The sequence below is a fragment of the Periplaneta americana genome, chromosome 13 (genome assembly GCF_040183065.1).
Source record: "Periplaneta americana isolate PAMFEO1 chromosome 13, P.americana_PAMFEO1_priV1, whole genome shotgun sequence".
Lineage (NCBI taxonomy): Eukaryota > Metazoa > Arthropoda > Insecta > Blattodea > Blattidae > Periplaneta > Periplaneta americana.
Window position 1 is genome coordinate 102,748,569 of NC_091129.1, and position 26,539 is coordinate 102,775,107.

The 26,539-nt window shown below is 34.5% G+C and overlaps 2 protein-coding genes across 3 annotated transcripts in view; one reads left to right on the forward strand and one right to left on the reverse strand.

The window, feature by feature from the left end:
• Positions 1 to 12,218, forward strand: part of LOC138712181 (angiomotin-like protein 1) — a 66,204-nt gene extending 53,986 nt beyond the window's left edge. For both annotated transcript variants that reach the window (XM_069843677.1, XM_069843678.1), the window contains exons 9-13: positions 65 to 441; positions 2,254 to 2,388; positions 2,893 to 3,095; positions 4,836 to 5,077; positions 10,910 to 12,218. In XM_069843677.1, the coding sequence (XP_069699778.1) occupies positions 65 to 441; positions 2,254 to 2,388; positions 2,893 to 3,095; positions 4,836 to 5,077; positions 10,910 to 11,638 (1,686 nt within the window). In that variant the 3' untranslated portion in view covers positions 11,639 to 12,218. The remainder of the gene's footprint in view (positions 1 to 64; positions 442 to 2,253; positions 2,389 to 2,892; positions 3,096 to 4,835; positions 5,078 to 10,909) is intronic.
• Positions 12,219 to 20,303: 8,085 nt separating this feature from the next.
• LOC138712189 (putative inorganic phosphate cotransporter) overlaps positions 20,304 to 26,539 on the reverse strand; it is a 36,934-nt gene continuing 30,698 nt past the window's right edge. The window contains exon 10 of the mRNA XM_069843696.1: positions 20,304 to 25,537. Coding sequence (XP_069699797.1) covers positions 25,400 to 25,537 — 138 coding nt within the window. The 3' untranslated portion in view covers positions 20,304 to 25,399. The remainder of the gene's footprint in view (positions 25,538 to 26,539) is intronic.

Below are 26,539 nucleotides of genomic sequence, written 5' to 3' on the forward strand. Positions count from 1 at the left end.
AGAATATTGAAATACAATAGGTTAAAGATGTTCGTTAATTGTATTGTTTCATTTATGCTTACAGTGTCGAAAAAAGCAGATGTATGTAGAACGAGTAGCACAGTTGCAGAGGGCTTTATCGTCACTACAGCTGGCAAGTGATCGAAGAGAACAAACAGAACGTAAATTGAGGCTTCAGTTAGAAAGAGAACTTCGTAACGAACGAGCAAGAGCTGGAGGTGGAGGGGCAGAAGAAGGCGATACAAATTCTGGTGGGAACGGAGCAATTGGTTCTCAGAATGGAGTGCAGCAAGGGGAGACAGCACCCGAACTCAAACGCAAGCTTCGTGAGCGTGACGAGAAGATCATGAGGCTTGAAGGAGAAGTAGCCAAGTGGGAACAGCGGTACCTGGAGGAGAGTGCGCTCAGGCAGGCAGCTATTGACGCGGCTAGCATTCCTAAGTAAGTTTGATATTATAAGCATTGAATGTTTGGACTTCCTGCAATCTGTTCCATGTCCATTAAACTAAACCATCTTTTCAGCTTCTTCTAAGCCTTCCAATTTCTCTCCTTTCAATTGGGTGGTAATCAAATATAATTCTCAGCTGCATTGCACTATCCATTCTTTCTATACGATGTTTCCAATTTACTTTATTTCCTGTTTTTTTTTCTTGTCAGATTATTTATAAGCTGCTCGTTTCTTTTATCCTTCCTTACTGCAATTATGGTCCAGCAAGGAACATCCAACGACCAAATGTAGGAATTTCATTTCTAAATTCTCGATTCAGTCCTTTTTTTTATTTCTGCCTAGAATCCACGTTTTGCTTGCTTAAAGCAACATTAAACTACCATAATACATTTTATCATAATCATTTTCATCCCTCCAAGTATTAGGCCATGTGGCCAATTTTATAGAATGTAATTTAGGTAGCTTTTCTTGTTTTACGATCAATTCGTTTTATTGTTTCATACGTGTTGAAATTTGTGGATTTTATTGTATTTTAGGTAGCTTTTCTTGTTTTACGATCAATTCGTTTTATTGTTTCATACATGTTGAAATTTGTGGATTTTATTGTATTTTAGGTAGCTTTTCTTGTTTCACGATCAATTCGTTTTATTGTTTCATACAGTCATGTTGAAATTTGTGGATTTTATTGCATTTTAGGTAGCTTTTCTTGTTTTACGATTAATTCGTTTTATTGTTTCATACATGTTGAAATTTGTGGATTTTATTGTATTTTAGGTAGCTTTTCTTGTTTCACGATCAGTTCGTTTTATTGTTTCATACAGTCATGTTGAAATTTGTGGATTTTATTGTATTTTAGGTAGCTTTTCTTGTTTTACGAACAGTTCGTTTTATTGTTTCATACATGTTGAAATTTGTGGATTTTATTGTATTTTAGGTAGCTTTTCTTGTTTCACGATCAATTCGTTTTATTGTTTCATACAGTCATGTTGAAATTTGTGGATTTTATTGCATTTTAGGTAGCTTTTCTTGTTTTACGATTAATTCGTTTTATTGTTTCATACATGTTGAAATTTGTGGATTTTATTGTATTTTAGGTAGCTTTTCTTGTTTCACGATCAGTTCGTTTTATTGTTTCATACAGTCATGTTGAAATTTGTGGATTTTATTGTATTTTAGGTAGCTTTTCTTGTTTTACGAACAGTTCGTTTTATTGTTTCATACATGTTGAAATTTGTGGATTTTATTGTATTTTAGATAGCTTTTCTTGTTTTACGATTAATTCGTTTTATTGTTTCATACATGTTGAAATTTGTGGATTTTATTATTAATATTATATGTCACAAATAAAGCAGAATTCACTTACTGGATTTGAAGAGAGTTGGAGTTATAAATACATTTTACATTATGGTTTTAGGAATATTGTCAGATTTCTTGAACTCCATTCACATTAAAAGGAATCATTAGTATTTTTACGAAAGATTTAGCAATGAGTCCCTATTCTGGAATACATAGCTTTTGTCCTGTTGAGAAACATTTGGTTAAGATGTTCCAACGAATTTTGTGTCAATAGTTCGTTTCTGATATGTTTGGGGAACATAGTTGTTAACATAACTCTTCTGATCCATAAGAGTGTATTCTACCACGTCACAAAAAAATCTCATAATAGTTGAATCAATTTGTTTTGCTAGGTTTTTTAGCTGGAGTTCATTTAGTATAAGCCAAAGCTTTGTTAAGTGTTAAATGTGTTTAATTCCTAATTGCTTTCAGTGTATGTTAGATCTTACGTGTATGATATTTGTTTGCAGGGACGCTAAGATTGCTGCTCTAGAGAAGACAAGTCAGGAGACTGAGAAATTGATTGCTGAGGCCCGGTCAGAAAAAATTAGGCATATGGATGAGGTCCATGCTGCACAGAAGAAGGTTGCAGATCTGGAATCGAGGCACGTATACTGTCATCTTGTTTTTTATGCTATTGCACCAGGTGTTCGAATCATCTCCAGGATTTTATGAAGTTGAAAGTGTCCATTGATACTTAAAAAAAAAAACTGGATGTACAAGAGTTAGGTTTGTGCCAGCAAACAAGTAAGTAGGTCCAAGTAGCTCTAAATACTCTTCTGCTCTTGTTGCTGCTGTTCTTATTTTTATGATGATGGTGATGATAATGAGAGATGACGATGACAATGACAACTATGACAGTGTTAAATGACAACGACGACAGTGTTGAGAAACAAGAGAGGAATAGAGATGTAATTTTGTCAGTGCAATATAAAGTATTGAGCACTTAGTAATGTTTTGCTTATTTATTCTGTTCAAAACAGACACAGAGTAAGATAAGAGTATATAGTTCTGACACATTTAATGATCAAAAGAAAATAAATTACATTTCGAAATCAATTCTTGTATGAAGTAATAATATTTGTGTTATGATTGATTTTATATTTCAGAATGAAAGACCTTGAATCGAAGCTTGCAGAACGTGATGCAATGATTCGAGTTCTTCAGAAACATACCTATGAGAAGGATGTCTCCTCGTCTTCCTATCAAAGCATGTTAGGGCGTTCGCCTCATCACACCCCTCACCCTAGTTTGCATGGTAATTCAGACCTAGGAACTGTACTCGGAACATCTGTTTCTAGAGAAGAGTTAGGTAAGATACATTCTAAATACAAGACAGTAAAGAAAAATTATTGTTACTTAATATTGAAGTGTATCATACAGCCCATCGAACATTGTCAATAGAATGAGTATGTGATAATGGCTTTGATATTATTTTTACAGAGGTAGCATTTTTTGTAACATCATAAGAATGTAACTACGTACTTTTATACAGTAAGAATGTGAGTGATATATTTAACATAGGAAATATGTTACGAATACATTGTTTTAAGCTAAAGTAAAGGTATATGTTGATTTTATATTATATGTCTTTTATTTACTTATGAAACTATTTCACAGTTTTGAAATTAAAAATAAAGTATAGAACCAAATTCACGAAACTATAATGAAACATATATTTAACCCGTAAGTGGTGAGGTATTTTTCTAGTCACGTAACTGGTGAGGTGGGGATTGCACTTACCCCAACTTAGAAACTTGTATCGTAGCACTCAGATAATCAAACTGAATTTTTATTGTATATAATCAAGTACTTTTATTTGTTTTAAGTAGGTTTTCTTCAAAATTAGGGAAGCAGGCAGCATAATAAGCAATGAAAAAGAAAAAAAAATATCTCTGCACATCCATCTGGCACAGGCTTATTTTCTTACAATGGCTGGGGTATTCACAGTCACCACCTCACCAATTACGGATTAATGAAACTTCCTTCCTGACAAATTATATTTTTATTTTCTCTTTTTGCATAGTATAAAAACCCTTATAGTGACAGGTTGGCATAAAAGGTCATAATCTAAATCTATTTTTCAAAATTTAGATAACTTGACATTAGCTTGTATTATTATTATTATTATTATTATTATTATTATTATTATTATTATTATTATATACATTTATTTATACTTACTATTTACATTTAGCCACCGAATAGCTCAGTCAGCTGAGGTGCTCTGGTTCAGGAAATAAGAATCTGATTTGTCTGTTTTTTCTTGATCGCCAAATACCGTCATTTATTGGGTGAACATTTTTTCGGAGCATTTTGTTACTTTGTTCTCGAAAACTCTTAATTTATGTTCAGCCTGTTTTGTGAGTGTCCATATTTCCGCACCATAAAGTAGGACTGGCTGTATGATCGTCTTGTAGCATTGAGCCTTTGTAGCTGCTGATAGAATTTTTTATGAAAGGATAGACTTGAGTGCAAAGAAACACTTATTAGCTATTGACAATCTTTGTATTATTTCCTCATTCATCAGATTCTGATCTGATACTGTATGATCTAAATATTAAAATTTTCGGACCTTCTCAAATTTTAAATTTCTTATTTTCAGTGATCTGTTGTTTTGGTGGTTTCTCAACACTTCCATGCATTTAGTTTTTTCTGTGGGGGCCGACTTTACTTGCTTCTTGTATTAATATTAAAACTTCTGTCAGAACATTAATTTCTTCTTTGGTGTTTCTTAATAATGTATCATTCGTGTGTGTTAGAACATTATTTTTTATCCACTCCAAGTCCTGTGTTCTGCGAACTGATAGCTTGTAGTGTTTTTTTCAGAACCAAATTGAAAAGTAGTGGAGATAATCCATTTTCCTGTCTCACTTCGTTATTTATGTTACATTTTTCTGTTGCTAGTATACTAGTTATAAATTTCTTCAGAGTATGCTCAGGAAAGTTACAAAGTGAAGTACAGTATTTTTTATTCAATTTTTTTATAAGGAAGTTAAATAGGATTATGGGACTGAGATTTTTACACGGAGTTGTTCTCGAAATGTTGCAGATCCTGTGACAACAACAGGCGTCTTCTCTGCAGTAAGCAGTGTACTAACAAGCAGCTGCAGTACTGGCATCAGCTCATACGCTGGCAGTGATTCCGGGGCTTACCACCATCCACTGAGTACGAGTTACAGTACACGTAAATATGGAAGTACTACCAACAAAAGCTTTGACGACACAAAGAAATCATTGGACGACCAGCTCAAGGAGCTAGATTCTCAGCTTGATTCACAGCTTCTCAGTAAGGTAGGAGACTTCAGTCAGGTGAACTTTCTCTCTCTTCAATCTAAGAGAAATGAGGTTGCTACTTTTGCAGTAAATGTGTGCAGTTATGTTTGTTACTGAGTTTAACTAAATTATTAATTGAATGGATATTTCACCATAAAATGCACGATTTGAACCTGTACACTGTTATTAAACGAAAGCAACAAACTAGCAGTCCATCTTGTTCCTTGGAGATATGTCTATTTTCATATGAAATATATTACCAACGTGATACAGAAGTCACAAAAGAAATTGTATTCTGGTGAGTCTGCAAATCCTTTTTATGTTAACTCTGTGTAGCGCATCTGCCTCCAAAGTAGCTGGACCAAGTTCGATTTCCGGTGGGGACAGATATTTTCGTGTTAAATTTCTACCTCAGGACTAAAAGAGGTGGCAGTGCACAATTCTAATCACTAGATTGTGCACCAATATGTCTGGGTTAAATCCAAAATCTCTCCTCTGTGTTTTGAAGAGAAGGCGTATGTCACTGTTGGCAGTGATTTGTCTGTCATGGGGACATTAAGCCTAGTGGCTCCCTTGATCGTCTTCATCATAGGTGACCCTACACTACATTTACACTTACACATACACTCACCCTAATGCATGGCATAACTCTCCACGGATACACATCTTGCATAGCATGACCTGCCGAATTAGTATGCAACTTGAAAATGGGTCACAGTCTTGCCATCTATCCATAATATGTGGAACCCGAATCACGCAAGTGAAGTGGGTAGGCATTGGATACACACATATAAAACACATATTCTGACTATGCCATTATACCTAGAGTGAGAAAGTAAAATTACTAACCTGCATTATCTACAAGGATTTTCTGAAAAAGAAAATACCGGTAACACGTTTTTTTCTGTGGAACTGAAATTATACTATAAGAAACAGTAAACATACACCATTATTTCACAGAATCTTATATTTCTCAATATACATAATTTGTTCCAGCAATTGATAAATTTTTAATGCCAATTTTGAAAAAAATTAACATCTCATGATTTGTTGGTTTGCCAGTGCAGTAACATTGGACACACATAACCAGAATTATTGATAATGTTACTCCACAAAATGAATGATTGCACTGTCATCGTGAAGTTCTTACACTTACCTTACAGTCCAGACTTGCAAATCTTCAGAATATTGGTTCTTTGATTCCATTAAGAAACTTTATGATGGATTATATTACCGATACCTTACTTTTTGAAAGACTCTGATACATCATCTATAAAATTTTTGAGTTGTAAAGAGATGCACGATTTTTGTTTTATTAAAATTTCTTTCAATTGCAGAGGTTATTAATTTTAGTCTAGCTGTTTTGACAGTTCTTTAATGAATTGGCATGGGAGATACTCGTATAAATAGAGAAAACCTACTCTGCTTTACATTATGTTACATTGTCTAGTAGGAAACAAATTCTGATTTTTGCATTAAAAGGCATTCTCTGGAACCACATTTGAGTCTTAATTACCCTACCTATTTAGTTCGAATATTATTTGTTTTAACTATACTTCCAACTGCAGAGATTAGTCACCATTGAAATTCAGTATGGCCGAGAAATGGCTGGAAAATACTACCTGGAGTCCTCTCTCAGGGATAGGGTTTTTTTATGTGCTTTAAATCTACGATATGGGCTTCTCAGCTTTACTTATCTTCTGAAGGAAGACATGGTAAGGATTTTACCATTCTTTAAAATTCATTCATTCTTGGCTGAGTTTGAACCAATAAAGCTCAGATCCAACAGCAGTTACCATGACATCTGCTAGACCAACAAGGATAACAAGTTATTTAGTATTAATACTGTTTCACAGTTAAAATTTTCGTACTAATTTCATCTTAAAACACCTAATTTTTACACACTTACATACATATAATCATTATTTCTTCAAGGAACTTGGTGGCTGCTGACATTTACTTTTGAATTTCTATCCCTTCTCTCGCCCTGCCTATAACGGCATCCCAGAATAACAGTATTTATTTAGTATCCAAGCAAACCATTTCGAAGTTTTAAGTTAGAGTGTATAGTTCCTTTTCAATGAGATAACTTTACAGATAAAGTGTAAGAGAGATTTTTATTTATTAGATGGTGTCAATAACAGTATAACCTTAAGTCTGGCAGTAACAAAGTTCAAAATAAGAAGTTTCCTTTTGTTATTGTTTGAATTACTTTAAATACAATATCGTGATCTTGTTTTGAAATACGTATTTGTTCTGTGTAGTATGGCTGTAATAAACAAACAAACAAACAAACAAACAAAACCATTGATCTCATATTTAAATAACTGACGAGGAACTACAAATGATGTAGACACTGTGTTGATTTTGTGTACTGTAATCGTAAATCTAGAATGGATTAAATTTCTTATTTGTATATGAATGATTTATGCAGGAAATAATAAACAGTCACTGTAAACATTGCTCTGGAAACATACTCTCTCAAGGACATGAGTCTTTCTAAATGAGTTAAAATTCCAGAGATACTTGATTCAGTAGACTATTCTGGCTCTTTATCTATATAAAATTTATTTTTATTACCTCAAATATGTTATGTCCAAATATGTTGGACTGATGAGAGAAGAATTTACATACGGAGACTGGAAGAACAGAAACAAATGGAGAATGAAGATAAATTTGTAGCAAAGTGAGCTCAGGAAGATGTGAAAACATTGTACAGTCTTCTAAATAAATAGATACATTATTAAATGTTAGAAATATATTACTATTACAGCTTAAGGCTTTGTATTTCTTAACATAAAATCTCTTCTATAAAGATACATACTGTTAGTAATATTATGTTACTTACATTGAGCAGACATAAAACAACTATGAATGTGCTTTACTCAATTAATTGTTCTCTACTGTTGCTGATAGCTATCGTGGAGTGAGAAGGAAGACATCTCTTTCTTTTCAGTTCTAATTTGTTCTACTAAACGTACCTATTATGTTGTGGAATATTTGATGAACAAAAGAATACACTGGCATTGTATTTTTCTGTAAGCAAAAACGGCACATTACTAAAAATATATGGTGACAGTTACGTTCTAAACAGAATAATTAGACTTAAATTGGGGTTTATTGAATACGTTTGCAAAAATTCAATTTACTTTCAGAAAAGCTACAATAATATGAAATTATGGATAATGTTGTAAAAAACTGGAAGATATTAAGGGAAAGCTGGGTGCCATCAAATCTTCTTTTTACCATCTCGAATATATTCACTTTTTTTTCTTTTCTTTCGTGAATTAAATTAACCTTTTCTACGAGAGAGAGCATTTTCCTTTTGCGGCCATTGTTTTCTAATGATAAGTAATGGTGAAAACGTCCGTCTCTTCACTGTAGTAGTGCTGACACCCTCAGCGAGCACAACAAAGACAAGAAGTGACTGATACTGTAAGTTGTGATGGGTACACCGCTCACAGCTTTGTGTAGAAGAGGTGAGGGAGAGCGAATAGCGTGACTCACACCATTAACTTGTAACAGCAAGGCAGTAGCATTGTCAAGTCAGTGTAGGTACTTTACATTATTCGAGATTAAAAAAAATGATTTGAGGACACTATTTTAATGTAAAATAGAGATTTGACAGTAAAGAAACAAACGTGAAATGGAATGTAAAAAAAAAATACATTAATCATATGTAATAATTATTGGGATTGTGAAAATCTAACATTAAATGTGTAAAAACATTAAATGGAGGTTGCCTAAAATCAGGGTTCTTCTGTGTAGAACTTCACGAGTAGTAGTACTGTCACGTGCTTTACTACTGTTCGCTTTGTGAAATTATGTAAATACAGAAAAAAAATGAAGCAGCTGTAACAACCCATTATATCTCTTTTCTTTCCAGTATATTGAATCGACTGTAGCAGCTCCATATAGTAGACTGAGAGAGCAGAATGTGTATGTTTTGTCTTAATTTCAAGGGCAGGCCTGTCTTATAACTTTGTAATCGTAATGACATAGAATTTGAATAATTAACTTCAAAATCTCGAGCTCTGTCTCACAGCGCCATTGAAACAAACACATTACGTACAGTACAGGAATATGATACTCCTGATCGAAATAGTGAATTTGTTTTGTTTCGTTTTGTATTGTATTTTATTTTTATTTTAATCAAAAACTTTGATTTTCTATTACAAATGGAAAATGTTATTTTTTATTTAACAATGCTCTTAACTGCTGAGGTTATATGAGTGTCGTCGGTATGCTGGAATTTTGTCCCACAGGATTACAAATGGATAGAAACATTTCTTAATAAGTACATTTCAGTATACATAAAGGAAACTTCTTTCTTTGAGCTTTATTACTCTTCCCTGTAGTGAACAGAGTGTAATTTTATTTATTGCCTAAAAGATATATTCAGTAAACCATTTTTTAGTGCTGACAGCCCCAATAGATGTGAGTTCTTGTGTGTTAAAGAAACTTATAAGGATTAGCTTTCTACTATATAGACATAATTAATGCATTATAATTCTGTGTATATGTAAAACAGAAAAAGAAAAATTTCATTGTTCTGATTTTTTTTTTTTTTTTTTTTTTTTTCATTATGAATGTGCAAATCGTTGCATGATATTGGATTCTTTTTTGTGGAATTGTCCGCAATAGCATGGAATAGGCATGCTAGAAATATTTGTATGATATTTAAACTTTAAAATTTTGCAATAGCAGCAAACAATTTTTAAAACTTTCTGTTGGTTTAATTTGGGGGAAAATTCTACAAAATTCTTCATGTCTGTCTGTAGTAATGAAGTTTAGAGAACGTAGTGAATTATATCTTGCAAAAGATAAATTAAAGCTACATTTTGTTTTCTCTCCCTTTCCTGGATCACAGTTAACTTCTGTGCATTTTGCAGTTGTATTTTGAAATGAGCATTGCTTGTACTGGTACTTACATTTTAAATTTTGGTTCTTTCGATTCAAGTTTGCATACAATGAAATGCATTCTATTGGGGCAGTCAGTAATTTTATTTAGCATGTTAAAATGCATGACTTCATTGGATTTTTATGCAATGTTGCTACTCGGAATTTTATTTTAGTAATTTTAAGTGAATGCTTTACTTTATTTGGCTTTGTTTCTTATCCTTATGTACTGATTCTGTGTGTAACACCTTGTCCTGATTTGGGCTGTGCATGTTAGAATGTTGATTATTTTTAAATTTGAGAAAATTATGACGGTGTTTCCTGTCACATAGATTATTTCATAGAAAAGTATTGAAGATAACATAACTTAATAATAATAATAATAATAATAATAATAATAATAATAATCGAAACACATTACGATATTCAATGTTTGTAATACACATTTTTAAAATAAATTTCATTAAATTTACTTTTGCACACACAAATTATCAAATGGGGGTTAGAACGTAGATGTCAATCTTAAATATGTATTGCCATACATTTGTTATGTCAAAGATTCGGTTGTGTTAATAACTAGACATTTCTTTCAAAGTTAATAATAAAAAAGGAAATCTTTCAATAGATGAAACTTTTTTGATTGTTTGTTTTATACTGCAGTGTAGGAAATTAAACTGGGGACTGGGGATAACAAATGGCGTGATATTGCATGCAAGTAGATTCATGTTGGAGCACCTATGATTTATTTTTTTAAGTATGGTGGGGAACACAAACTTAGAACTGCACTTTGATGTAATGTGTGTTTTGCTTCATCCTTTAGGACTAGAAGTGCACAGCTCTCCCCTCATAACCTGCCCGGCGCATGCAGTGTGGTGTGCCACTAACCCTAACCACTCATCATGGCTCCTGGACCGTCCCAACTCTCGTTTCTCTTTCTTTCTTCCTTTTCAGCGGGGTCTTTGCTGTTTTCCAGGATTCTCTAATACAAGCACTACGCCGCGAAAAGGAAAAATACCCAAGCCATTATTGGCGGGTGTAGGGGGTGCCTCACCCCATCATCACTTGTTTGAACCTGGTTTCCTGCAGGGTTTAGTCCCTAATCGTTATGAACAGGGACGACCTGAGGAGATCCTGCTGCTGGAGAAGCAAGGTCGTAGTTCACAACAGCAACGGATGCAAGAAACTTGCTTGGGAGGGGCCCCCGCTAATACTCGTAACCGCTCAGGTAGCCTGCCCCCTAGTTCCTTGCCGCGTCCTCGTCGAACACACAAACCTGCAGGAGGCAAGGAGCGTCGACTAGGGGAATATGGTCGATTAAGTGACGGAGAAGGCAGGAAAACTCCTGCCACATCGTGTGAGGGATCAGATTCGGCTGGACCAAAGGGCCGCGATTCACCAGCTCGCTCAAACATCCCAGCACCAAGAAAATTAGGCGAGTATGGACGTCTCAGTGATGGTGAAAGTCGTTCTATTGGGAAAGCTGGCAGTACAACACGGGTAGGACAAGGAGGAACCCCTAACGTTGCAAAACCTGGAGCAGATGACTCAAAATTAAGGTTGTTCCCAGGTCCACGCACCCGAAGGGGTTCCTCCCTGACACGAGATAACAAGCCAAGCTCTGCTGATAGCAGTAGTGCCAAATCTGTGGCAAGCACTGGTAAGTATCGCATACAGTTTTGAGCTGTACAAGAGTGCCTTTTAAGGAGGAAGTCACAGTCCTCCATATTTAAATTGTATAAGAAATGTAAGACTGAAAACGTCCACGTAGTGGGTTATTTTATAATAATTGTCTAATGGTAGGTAGCAGCGAAGGAGCATACAACAGCTGGTTGTATGTCATATTTCTAGTCTTATTTTTTATGAGGCTGATTGATGTCAGTAATCATTATTTAACAGAGAATCGTAATTATTATGTAAGTATTTTATTCTGAAATGCTCTTGTAGGAGATGTATTTAAATATTAGAAACGGAAGAATTGGAGTAACTTGAATATCACGAACGTAAGATTTGCAGTTGAAGTTATTTGAATATCATTAACTTACGAATTTGAATTTAATTGAATGTCAGGAAAGTAAGATAAGTTATTTTGTTAATAGAAAGGCAAGAATGGAAGGTATTGCAGTATGAAATATGCAAGATGTGAAGTAACTTGATTGTCAAGAATGTAAGAATTGAAAATAACCTAACCAGGTCAGTAAGTGACTTTTTATAAAACCACGATGAAATGAATAAAGAAAATAAACACCTATAATAAAAATTACATTTCTAACATATTTGGATGGAACTTCATTAGTGTGCTGTCATAAATTTACTAACGGAGTTCCACAATCTACAACATTCCTTAATACCAATTTATATATAAAATATTCCATGTCCCGGAATAGATATCCTGGCCTTCCTTGAATTATTTCTCTAATTTAAATTTAAGCTGCATATAATATTATGACTGGCATGTGTTCTTTGCCAAAGAAAGGATGGCAAATTCTTGATGGTTGAAAGTCTATAGCATGATTCACATGATACCATACTTTGTCAGTAATTTGGAACAGCACTTGCCTGCAGTGAGACCAAAAGGCTGGATAAATGCTCTCTCCATGTCACCTCGGTGGCTCATATGGTTAGTATTGAAATGTAGTGTTGTTACTGGATTTAAAATCAACTTACCAATGCTTGTTAAATATATTTTAAATTTCATTGTTATTGTTAAACAGAAAAATCACTCCATTTACAATAACATTCATTCATTCATTCATTCATGCATACATACATACTGTTCTGCCCAAGGGCAGGTCTTTTACTTTCTCCAATCTTTCCTATTTCCTGCCTTCCTCTTTGTCTGCTCATGTGATCCATATATGAAGAGTCCACTGCAAGAACGATGGATGTCATTTGGAATACTGTACATTTCTCAGGAGAAGCAATTGAAAGTTTGAAATGCTTAGCACTCAAAGCTTAACTGTGATTTTTCCGATCATTACTGGACAATGACTATCAGTGTTAATGCCATATAACTATGTACATTCTGTATTTTCGACAAAAAAGTGACATCCATCATTCTTGCAGTGGACTCTTCATATCTTAATGTCATCTATCATCTGATATCTTCTTCTGCCCCTAATTCTTCTTCCATTCACCATTCCTTCCAGTGCATCCTTCAGAAGGCAGTTTCTTCTCAACTAGTGATCCAGCCAATTCGTTTTTCTCTTTCTGATCTTTATATGTATTGTAAGATCGTAATTATAATTATTTGTTAAAACATGTTGTTAAAATAAAGCCATAAATTGAATATTTTTCTACATTTCATTTATGGTTGGAAAGGGAATAAAAATAAAAGTAAAACAAATCATCTCTAGCTAGTTCATTTCTTTGTTATGAACAAAATAAAGAGTTTCTTTCATTTAGCTATCTAACCTCTTTATTACCTGCATTGTTTCGAAACTCATAAAAGAGAATTAGATTTACATTTAATAAGAATAAGTTTCTATAATATTTATATATTTTTTACAAAACATTAATATTTTTCTTGGAGTTTGCAAGTGAGTTTCGGAACTAATTCCATCAAACCAAATAGAGTGAATTTAAATAACTCACGTTACATGTATCTGTGCTCATGCGCAGTGTCTTGTGTCTGGGACTTTGAATATTCCAACAGTCCAATCTTCTCTCTCTCTCTCTCTCTCTCTTTTTTTTTAACTACTGAACATACAGTATTACGCTTGGGTGTATCTGTTATTAATGTATAATTTTGTTTTATTAATTCAAGTGATTGAAATCCAAAAAATAAATAATAATAAATAATAATAATAATAATAATAATAATAATAATAATAATAATGGAAAAACTCCTTGAAACTGAAATATTATGTGCCTACTGATGGAATGTTGAAACTAACCCCCCCCCCACCCTCCGCAGAACATAGACCAGTTTTGTATAAAAAGAATATCCCGAGCTTGCAAAAGAAACTCTTAAATTTATGATAACATTTGCAATTCCGTATTTATGCTAAATAAGTTTCTCGTGTATGATTGTCATCAAACCAAAAGCAAGAAATCTCCTTGAACTTGAAAATGACATCACTGTGTGTGTATCATATTTTGCTACTTTCTGAAAAACAGGCACATTTATCACATTAATTATTTTTTACTTTATAATTACTGAAGCACTTTTTTGTGTTAAACATTGTTTGTTTCCCCATACAAAATAAATTTATTTTAACAAAAGATTTTTTTTTTTTTTGTTTTGTGTTAATCTCTCGACCCTCAGCCCTTTATACGACTCACCAGGGGGTGGCCACCTCCCGCTTCGGGAACCACTGGTTTAGACAGTTCAGTTATTTAAATATTCGTATATTCAAGAACCATTCAGAGTGCTGAAGTAAACTAGGCTACTTTATGAAGTGCATAATATTATAAACATAAAGAGAGAAAAATGCATAGGTCTTTCTGTATTAAAAGTGATAGGGGGTTTACTGAATACTTTTAATTACGTGTAACATGCTGTTCATGATAGTTATTGTAAGCGTGGTTGGGACTGCAAAAGATGTTTGGGATTTAAAATAAAACTTTGATTTTCATTTATGTCTTTATACACTCTGTACTTAAATTTAAGATGGAAGTGCCTTCTTGTTAATTATTCAATAATTTCTTCCTCATTCTATGAGGTGGTCTCGAGACAATGCAATTTATAGACGATTGATAGGATTCATACATTAGTGCATTGGAAATTAATACCACAGAATTATACTATTTCCATGTTTATACTGCCCGTATTTATTAACCACAAGCCACTCACATGAATAAAATTAAAATTACATATTCCCAACGTGTGCGGAACATCGCGGCTCTTATCGCTTTAGTGATGTAGCGTGCTTAGATGACGTCGTCATAGTAACAGATTTTTGCAAATGTGAAGCGCACGAACTTTTCACCAAAACGAATAGAATAAATAAATTCTGGTTTCACGCAAAAACCATAATCACATTAAGATTGATGCGATGACATTGGCGTCATGTCATCGTCTGTTCTAATTTTAATATAATAATAATAATAATAATAATAATAATAATAATAATAATAATAATAATGATGCAATTTAAAATATTAAATGACAATATTAATGTGTTGTGTACGAACTTATTCAATACAAGAAAATCTTATTACAGTGTGTCGTAGTTTGGCTACACAAATCTCTTGCTCATTTACTTCATCAAGTTCTTAAATTCACCACAACGCTCTGCCACAACTCATCGCGCTTCTAAACTTGGAACAACGTGGTCGGAACAATCTATAACGTCACAAGCATTCATGGATGAATTACGACTGAATTAAGAAACATACCCATACGCCCATTATAACTGACTTTTGGTGCCATTTGTTTAGAATCTTCAAGTTTCAATCACTTTCAATACTTACGGTGGCTTTGCTTGAGATTTGTTACGGTAATTGCATTTCAGGAAACATAAGTTCGCTCACAGAACAACAGCGTGCTTGATTCATCGTACCAGAGGCGAATTATTTCGGTAAGGAGTTTAACCTGAATTTCCAGTTTATTTCATTGTAGTACTATATGCCAATAATTTATTTCTTATGCTACTGTAGGTTATTATACTGTGGTTATAGGTTATGGCATGGGTTTTTTTTTTTTCAACTTAAAATGAATGGGTGGCATAATAGCAATAATGCAGATTTATAAAGTAAAAAGCTTTTCTCCTTCGAAAACCACTTGCATAGTGTCCGTCCGGAAGTTTTTCAAATAACTCAGAACATGGAATTATTTATACCGTTATTTTTATATCAAAATTACAATCTTCATGGAATTCATTGTTCATACAAGTACTCATTATCTTTTTTGTTGACCGGAAAAAAAAAGTAATTTCTGTGTCTTTTGGCAACACATACTGGTACTGTATGTGTGTCAGACTAAATAAAAAAAAAAAGTAATTCGATAAAATGAAGCAAACTACCGCCCACAACTTAATTATTGTTTTTCCGCTGCCTTTGAGCTTATTATATTTCCGACGTATGGCGTGTTAGAAATATTTTTTTACACATCTTTACGTAACAGTAGGTAAGCCAAAGTACTGTAGACCTAGTAATTGATAGAGCATCGTTAAATACGTAATTAAGGAAGGATGTGAAATGAAATACATGTATAGGCCTAATATACGTTTTTGATTCGTAGCCTGACGTAAAATAATTAATCTAATCTACACTGCTCACTCAGCTTGGCATTATATGATTTTTCGTTTATAGGATATTGTACCTATAGGATTTTTGTCATATATGTCAACGTTCCATTTTACTTATTCTGCATATCGTAAGTGTGCCTACATTGTTGAGTACAAGAATATGACTGCAATTCAAAATCGAAGTCTCTTCCTATTCAATTCGTTCTCTGAATCTTGTATGTATGTACTTCTCAAGCAATTAGCGTACGTTCATTGAGATTTCAGAAATGTATTGTTTTACAAATTGCCCATATATTTATATGAAGAGTTTGCGGAAAAAACGATGAATGTCACATTTCTGTTAAGGATTACATAATGATCTAATTGAGCCTATAACTGCAAGATGTAGTGCTGTTTCTATAGAAAATAAAGGAAAGGATTACTGTATTCGTGGTGATAATTTTCCTTTTTACCATTTTTCATAAGAACAACATTAAATTTCTCAGTGATTCATTGAATTAGATAATCACATCAACCTTAAGAAAACTGTGACATTCATCGTTTTTCCCCGCGAACTCTCCATATCTCTGCACCAGAATTGTCAAGAGGCGGGTATTATATTTTTGTTACAGTTTAGGCTTACATTATTGACATTTTAAATTTTGTATATTATTATTATTATTATTATTATTATTATTATTATGCTACGATTATATTTAATGAATATCCTTATAAAATCTTTCGGGTCTATATGACTATAGGATATCGGTAGTGTGTTTATGAGAATATACTGTATATGTCGGCTAGATTGGAGAATGGGGTGATGTCATGTGGATGACGTATGTGAGAAGGTTAGTGGGTTAGTTGAGGTGATATCTCAGTGACATGAGGTAAACTTATGTGAGAAGGTTAGTGGGTTAGTTGAGGTGATATCTCAGTGACATGAGGTAAACTTATGTGAGAAGGTTAGTGGGTTAGTTGAGGTGATATCTCAGTGACATGAGGTCGACGTATGCGAGGAGGTTAGTGGGTTAGTTGAGGTGATATCTCAGTGAGTTTTATTTACCTTCCCTTTTACTGTATTTTGCGGGTTGTATTTTATATGACGTGATCTTTGTCGACCACTGCCTTAGAGAGTATGGTAAATACCGATAATGTTTTTGTGAAGAACAAATCCCAATGAACGCTTGGTTCCACCATATAGTTAGACCCACTGTAAGTTATGCTGCTTAAATGCATCTAATTACTAATTGTGTCTCCAAAGAATCAACTGATATTGATGTAATGAAATCTTCATGGAAGTAAATAATTCATTCTTCTCCTGTTCATTTAATTTTAGTTTCTTTTTCTTCCGTTTTGTGAACATAGAGTTTTGTTTTCTTGTTTTTGCATATTAATAGATTTGTCTCTATAATCTAAGGATAGATACAAACAATATCATAAATATTACAGTGAGTTAAATGTGACAATAGGTATAAGAGTTTTAAGCTCTTTTCTTAAATCAGAATCAGTGTAAAATCCATTTAATCAAGTTTATATTTTAAGTTACACATTTTTTAAATTGATTACATACTTATCTACATATTTTGCAAATTTTGGCTACATATTTATGTACATATTTCTCACTTTCATATTACATAAAATCTGGGCTCTGCGCTTATCAGTAACAACATATGACCCACTTGATCCCCTGATCTAACCCCCTGTGATTATATCTCGGGGGAACATAAAAATATAATGTGTACAGGACCAGTAGCGTCTCGTAGTTAAAGGCTCTTAGGCGGAGCCGCCCATATAAAAGTCTACAACAATCTTGACATTTGTTTGTGTTTGGTAGTAGAATAAAGATTTTAAATAGAGGAGAAACATCAAAATTTTGCTCGGCTCGTTCGTTAATAACGGTCAATATATTTGGAACTGTTGATACCGATAGATGTTTTTGAGGTAGGTTATAGGCTATACCCTAGTAATAACAAAGGCTCAACATTTTACTGTCTCTTCCGCACAATAGAAACAGGACGGGGTGGTTTAGTGGAGTCTGGCTAACAAGGGTACTTAATATTAATAATTAATAAGGGTACAGCTAAGGCGTAAAGATCTTACTCCTGAGTCGTTGCCAACATTTTCTAACTCTGAGTTTTAAAAAACTCTCTTGAAGAAGAGAAAAGAAACAATGTCTGACACTCTCATTCATTTTAAGATAAGTCATAGGCATAATTGGCAGTTTAGGATAATATTGCGATGATACGATGGAATCGTTTAGTTATTCGTTGACACAATTGGTATCCCATAAAGTGAAAGTTTTTCAAACCTCCGTCAGGGACGGGAAAACAACACAATGAAAGTTCTAACGTGCGAATTAGTTTTGGCTTGTCCTTCGTAATACGAGTATCGGTATTGTATGCGGATGTGAACTTATGATTGTGAGAACCGTTTGCGAGTGTTTGAGAACAATGAATTGTGTGTGTAATATATCGAAAGAGAGGAGGGCCGATTCCGTCTACAAGCAAATGAATTAAGGTAAGTCAAGTGCCCGTTATTATAATATTATAATAACTTATTGTTAAAAATTCCCAGTTATGGAAATACTCGAATAAACAAAATATAAAAAATAAATACATATTTATGCTCGAAGCCTTGAAAATTTGCCATTTTAGCCTAGAGCCTTCCTCAATTTTAGAACCACGAGCCACGACTGTACAGGACAAAACCACACACTTTAGACGAACTGAAGCGTAACATCCATCAAAAGATTAATTCAGTTTCTCAAAGATAACTAAGAAGGGAAATGGATAATTTCATATTCAGATGCAAAAATTGTATGGAAAATGAAGGTCTGCATTTGACCACCGTCTCCTTACGTGACATGAAGGAGTACATAATTTATAAGTGCAAATAAGTAATATTTTATTATACAGTCACTTTAGTATTGCAAGTTATCTACTGAACAGTGAACTCTTGTGCTGCCAGTCGACCGTGAGCATAGGTTCTGCAGCTCATTAAGTTCTGCTGCGCACTGAGTAATTTACTTAGCGCGAATTAATATTGGTTCAAAGATGAGGGCGAAAACAAAAAAAGTTTAATTTCGTCTGATATACTGAGCGACCCGGTAAGTAATCGACTGTCACATTGCACCAGCATTAAAAGTTGTGGACCAGAACAAGGACGGCATGTACAATTGGGTTAAAAATTGGGCTGGCACTTGGTAGTTTAAATGTAAAGTTTTTAAGTTAGGTTCATACAAGTAAACTTATTGCGTTGGAAGGCAATGCTGTGATGTTTGTTACGGTTGATTATTTGATTGTGATCTGTCTACAGTGCAGCAAGTGCTATGATGTGTAGCGTAGGGGTAAGGTTTCTGATTTCGAAACCAGACGTTGTAAGTTCTCTTTCCGGCAGGGTTGACTTTTTTATTGCATTATTCTATATTTTTAATAACAAGTATTAGTGAAATTTGTTAATAAACTTGGTTATGCAAGTCTTGCAAACATATTATAGCCCGTCATTCTTATTAGACACGACCTGGCCTGTGTACAAAATTAATAGTTTATTTGCTCCCTGAAAAATCAGAAGCACATCAAATATAAATAAACAAAAATTATGAAAAAAAAAAAAGTAAACGATCAAATTCGAAATGCAGTTGAACAAGTGGACAGCTTCAAGTACTTGGAGTGTACTATAAGTTGTAACATGAGCTGCTGTCAAGAGGTCAAAAGAAGGATAGCAATGCAAAGAAAACTTTTTAATAAGAAAAGGGACATTTTCTGCGTATCTTTGGAAATGAACTAAGGAAGAGACTAATGAAGCGCTTTGTGTGGAGTGTGGCATTGTATGTGGAAGAAACATGGACATTACGACGAAGTGAAGAGAAATGACTAGAAGCATTTGAAATGTGGGTATGAAGAAGAATGGAGTGTTTGAAATGAAGAGACGAAATAAGAAATTAATCTGTGCTAGAAAGAGTAAGTAAAGAAAGAATAATTCTAAAATTGTTTAGGGAGAGAAAAAGAGATTGGCTGGGACACTGGCTAAGAAACTGCCATCCGAAAGATGCACTGGAAAGAATGATGAACGGGAAAAAAGTTTGGGAAAAGAAGATATAAAATTATAGACAGCATTAAGATAATATGGATCATATGCGGAGATGAAGACAATGGTGGAAAAGAGGGAAGATTGGAAAATGCTGGGTTTGCAGTGAAGGATCTGTCCTTGTACAGAAAATTATGTATGAATGGAGATGTAGACCCCAACTATTTCTTACAATGAATGATGCTTAGTTTCATGAGCAGGTGCTGAAATGTTTCTGGAAGAAGAGGATCGACACTTTCAGGATCTCTTCGCGTAGCGGGGTAAGTTCATAGTCTATATCAGAGCACTGTGTCGTCATCAAGCATTGCCCGCTCGCCCGCTGGGCAAGGGAAAGTCGTAACAGGGCAGGTAAGACGTTCAGCGGCGGGACCACAATATGAATTTACTGCATAGGTTCAGTGGCGTATACTGGTTTAAGGGCCTGGCTACCACTGACCCTATTATTACACAAAATATATTTTAAAGTCCCTATAATAAAATTCCTTATCTATTTATATATGAATTCCAGACGTCTTGATTGGGACGAAAATACTTTGATGACTTCGTCATTGAAATTACAGTTGGGCCGCTTGCGAAGTTTCTGTAGAAATGACTTTTCAATGGACATCAGTGCCAAGCCGGATAAACGTTCTTATGTATGAGTTGATCTACAGTAGGATTTTATTCTCTTCAACGCAGAAAATGTTCTTTCTCCTGATGCTGACGTAGCTGGTATTGTCACAATTAATGTTACCAATTTAAGGACTTCAGGAATAACTTGGCTCAGCTGGTTTTCATATATGGCAGATAATATTTCATGGATAGGTTTGTTCGAAAAATCAAAGACCTCTGCTGAATATATTACACTTAATTCGTTTTTCAAACGTACTTGATCAAAGTGACCGTTATAGGACTGAAATAATTTGTTTAGTGCCTCATTCGGGAAGTTTTCTCTATAAGCAGAAAATTTTTGAGAATCTAGAAGATATGTGAACTGAAGCTTTCTATAATCAGAAAATCTATCAGTAATTTCCATCTGCATACGATCTAGTATGCTGTAGTACAGCTGCCTGTATTTCAATTCATCATCTCCTTTTCTTCGCTTTAATGGTGGTTCCATTGTATTGGCTGAAGAATTTTCATTTTCCATATTACTCCATATGGACGGAAACCCACTACGTCTGAACTCGAGTATAGTATTTTTTAACTTTGATACCTCTTGGAAGCAGTATGCTATGTCTAGACTTTTTGTCTGAAGAATATTGTAGAGCACATCTGTATGTGCGAACACTCTAGCATTGACTTCAAGAAGAAATATATTCTGAAGCTGTGTGAAAAAATACAAATATCCTTGAGCCTGCACAATTACATCATCAACCCAGTTTTCTTCAGAGTCATTACAAATTATATTTTCAAAGAAAGCAGTCAGTTGTTCTCTGTATTACTTTACTGTATTTACAAGCCGAGATGTAAAATTGCATGTAGTTGGTGCTACTTTTGGGAGTTTCTTTTTCAAAAATTCTTGAGTTTTTCTGATCTTTTAGGAGATGATGAGAAAAATGCAGCTAAACCCGACAGTGTTTTGAAAAAAAATGCGGCATTCTGGAATGGATGAAGTAGTTTGTTGCAAAACTAAATTGAGAACATGGCTGCAACAATGGACAAATAGTGCTTGAGGATACTTTCCTTTAACTTTTGTTTTTAAGCCATTAATATTTCCCGCCATAACTGAAGCACCATCGTATGTCTGTGCAATTAACTTATTGCCGACATTGTATTCTGCTATAACACTTCCACATGCTGAAACCAAGCAGCAGCAGTTTTGCCCGAACTGACATTTGTGAATACTATAAACCGTTCTTGAACATTGGCAGTACTATCGACGTATCTTAAAACAGTGGACAATTGACTCTGATTAGAGCAGTCACTTGTTTCATCAACAACAATGGCCGCAAAAGGTGCTTCTTCTATTTCAGATTTTATGTTGTTTATCATAACCCCACTTATAGCAAATATTAAGTCATTCTGAATTGCGGGAGAAGTACCACGAAATACTGTTGAACTCTCAAGATTATTGGCCAGTAAATGGTCAAATTCACTTAAGAAACTTAAATATTCAATATAATTTCCTCTATTGTCTGATTCCACACTCTCATTATGATCCCGAAAAACCAATTCTTGTTGCGTTAATAAGATGCAGTAAAATCTCCCGATTTTTTTTCCACAGGAGCATTGTGTTGGTTGATATGTAGAGCTTTTTGCTTATCTAGCTGTAAATCAATTCTTGTTTTCCCAAAGTTTGCAAAGTTCATGCTACTACAAATATGAGCTTTTGATTTGTCGTGTTTTAGGACTGCCGTTCGAAGGTAGTTGATATTAGAAAACCCTCTTTTGACCACACATTAGTTTCGCGGCTAAATAACAAACATGGCCAGCAAAATAGTTTAGACAGTTTAGAACTACCACACAACCAATTCCACTTACCATATGACGTTGAAGTGAAATGGCGTGTGTACTCACGCTGTTTTTCTTTTACGTCCATGGACAAATTTAACTCAGGAGTTGGTCTTTCCATTTTCACAATTTCAACTTCCTCGTTGTATGTACGACGGTTAAAAGGCATTTTTAATAAACCTTGTATTACACAGTCATTTTCAACACAAACCTCTCCAGAAACTTGTTCTGCCATATTTTTCACAATATCACTTAATTGGGAAATTAAAAACTTAATAATTCACAATTAATATAACTCTTAGACACTCGAACAAATCACAAATTTAAAATACTGTACTGCAAGAACACAATTACATTCATGAGCTAGCGTGCTAAGCGTATTGTTGCTTGGCGCCTGCGAAGAAACCGATCACGAGAGCGGCAATTCACCCGGCCTTACACTGCACGATGGAAACAGAAGAGAGCGGGGGGATGGGCAGTTGTGCGACTGGACAGCGTGCGCGGTACGGTCACAGGCTACCTCACGTAGCAAGCGGTTTCTCCAGCGATGCCGCCTTGACAACTTGTTTCTTTTCGAGAGCAGAGAGCGCATATAAATCTAACAATTACTTTAATTTTAATTACTGTGGTAAAACTAATAATACAAAATTATTACATTATGTTATATTATAAACTTTTTCTTTTGTAATTTCCTTGGGCTACCGCCGGTAGCCCCGGTAGTCCGCAAAATACGCCCCTGCATAGGTTTATGATTGTTTTCTGACGATAAAAGATACGGGCTAAATAGAAATAACTAAATAAACTATCTTAAGCAATTTGAAAAAAAAAAAAAAAACATGGTAGCCTATTTTCAACAAAGTTAGAAGTTAATAAATTTATAATTACTTTCAGAAATGTAATACATATTTCATGTTAATTATTCGGGCAATGCATAACAATTACTGTAAATTAATGTATAAACTGCTTCTGTTAAAGAAAACGTCGAACAAAACATATATAAACCCTAGGAATAGTAATGTAGAAATTAACTCCATTCAGTTCACTCAACACTGGCATTAGCACTTATTTTTCAGAATTTGTTTAATTCTCTTTTCCCTCAGCAATTTCTCAACGTTTGGAACTATTGTTTGTATAGTGCATAATGTGACAGCATATTTTAAGTTGTGATCCGATACTTGGCTTCCATGACATGGCTTGTTTATCTTCATCATACGAAAAAATTACTGTTCGCACACATATGTGAATCCGAAAATGCATGTCTGTACAATCGGGGAAATCTAACACATGGAAAGTTCATATAAAAGTCAGATAACTTCTTTTATTTTGACATTTGCCCTTCAATTCACTATCGTAAAGTAAATCAATATGTTTCAATTACAAATAATAATCGAAAATCAAATTGAAAATTTTCCTAGTCCTTCAATCTAGAATCAAATTCCTGGCGCAGAGCGCATGATGTGTGAATATATTCTTCGAAATCCAAAGTCTTAAGAAACTAGTATGCCTATATCGTTGTTAATTTCGAAAAATGTGCTGTAACTTATCCTTTTAGTTAAGCTAACACTCCACAATTAGAGGTGGGTTCATACTAAACGCCTTTACTCTGTCTTATAATAATCTTGTTCTTACCTTGTCGAAAACAATTTAAAGCATTCAGATAATTCCATTAAGAAGGCAAATTCACAAATCCATTTTTTCATTTTTCACTTATGATACAGGCTTTTCTTTTTTCTCCGTGAACAATGCCAAGTTGCCAACGATATAAATTTATTCCAAGGAAGTCCAAAATAATTTCTACAACCTCTACATGAAAAATCGGAACCAGTAGTAGTATCCTTTATGAGAACAATATGTAAGAGCTCTCCTTAATCTGAAGGTTTTCAATAACGCCTCTTACAAAAATGACCAGTTGGGGATTATCGCTTACATAAGTATTTTCTTCTACTGTCAAAGAATAACAAATGAAAGGTGACAAATAATTACTAGTTGCACCTGAACATCCTCGGCTAGACCTCGGATGGGACGCATCATGGTGGAAGGAGACAAGCTGAAAGATTCAAACTCCTACACTTGTGAGAAGTTGTTCAGTTGTAATTAAACATTCTTCAAATTTTCAGTCTTCAAAAGGTTTCTAATATCTTACTATTACAAGTGAAATTTTATAACTGATTCGCACAGCCGATTCACTAGTATTGTTATCTTAAACAACTTCTAGCTCATTTTCCTTCAATTGTTGTATTAATGCTACGCGCTCTTCTCTTCGTATCTGCCATATTCGTTACTGTGAGTTGTATAATGTATCTGTAAGTTGTATTTCTTCAGTGTGGCCTATGTTTTGAAGTGTTTTCTGCTCCTCACGTCTCTTGTTTGAATGGATGGCAAGAATCGCCTCTGTTCACTACAACGCAACATCACAAACCGGTCCTCTGCCTGGTACAGTAAGCATGCGTCAGCCAAGCATTGCCCGCGCCCGTTCATACGCGAGTTGATGATCACTGGTCTATATTGTACTCGTATAATTTATTATGGAACCAGTTTCTGTTGCATTGCATTAAAGAGAGTGAGTAGCTTGCATAGCTAGCATGTACTGGCTTGAATGCTGCTAATGTACTCTCTTGCGATCGTTTGCCGAAGGATAAATAATTCATCATTCGTTATTTTCTCCAATAATAGTTATCGTTTCTTTATGTCTCCATTCTCCACAGAGTCTCGTTCATTTTCCAGCCTCGGTTCCATTCAATTTTCAGACGTGCTAGTTTTGTTCAGCAGAATCCTCTACATCATTCCATGGTTGTCTTTCACCTGTTCCCCAGATAAAGAAGACTAGAGCCGTGAACACGTAAACACCTCCACCAATGTCCCAGATGAGTTGCCACTCTGCAAGTCCACTCTGAAAATATTGTTACAAATTTTAATCTAATTATAAATAAAATAATGGCTACATAAGGCTACAAGTACACTAGGTAAAGAGACGAGTTAAATAAATAACTTATCTAACTAATTGTCTGGTTAGGAAACTTTTTTTATTTTTGGCACCATAGAATGTTCTTCTTTTACTTTGTTATTTAACGACGCTGTATCAACTACGAGGTTATTTAACGTCGTTGGGTTTGATAGCGAGATAGTATTTGGCGAGATTAGGCCGAGGATTCGCCATAGATTACTGACATTTGCTTTACTGTTGGGAAAAACCCTGAAAAAAACCCAACCCGGTAATAAGCCCGAGCGCAACTCCGGGTCGGCAGGCAAGCGTCTGAGCGCCGACTGAGCTACGCCGATGTGATGCCTAGAGTGCTATTTTAACCCACTATGCAGCATCTACTACTCTAGTTTCTGTGCCAGTTCTAATTCCAGTGAGTTCTGATAGATTTTGCACAGAAAAAGAACTGTGCTGTGTTAGGTTTTCGGCGTACTTGTCATCTTTTCATTATTTTTATGCTCGACCATGCCAAAATGTAGTAATTATACACCTGGTAGTAGCCCTTTAATGCACCTCATTGAAGTACACCTATTCATTATAGTTCAGTTGTTCAGCCAATGAGAAATCACTATTGTACCATTATAAAACCGCAAGTATCGATTATTCTCGGATATGCAATCGAAAGACAATTAGCGAAACGTCACGGAGGCTGGAAATCCAATACTGTCGCAGAAGGTTATGTTCTGTTACTATAATAATTAGCGTTAATTGTAAATAATATTCAAATAAATTCAATTTGTCATCTCGTTTTTCAATTCTAAATCAATTTCCAGGTTATATCAATATTAATGTTCATGTTATTCTCTAGATTATATCAAGGTCAGTGACATTCGTCCCTCGGAAAAAATCAATACTTTCGCGTCTGCGCACATCTCACAATTTAGGTCAGTTCCGCTCTTCACTTAGATAACC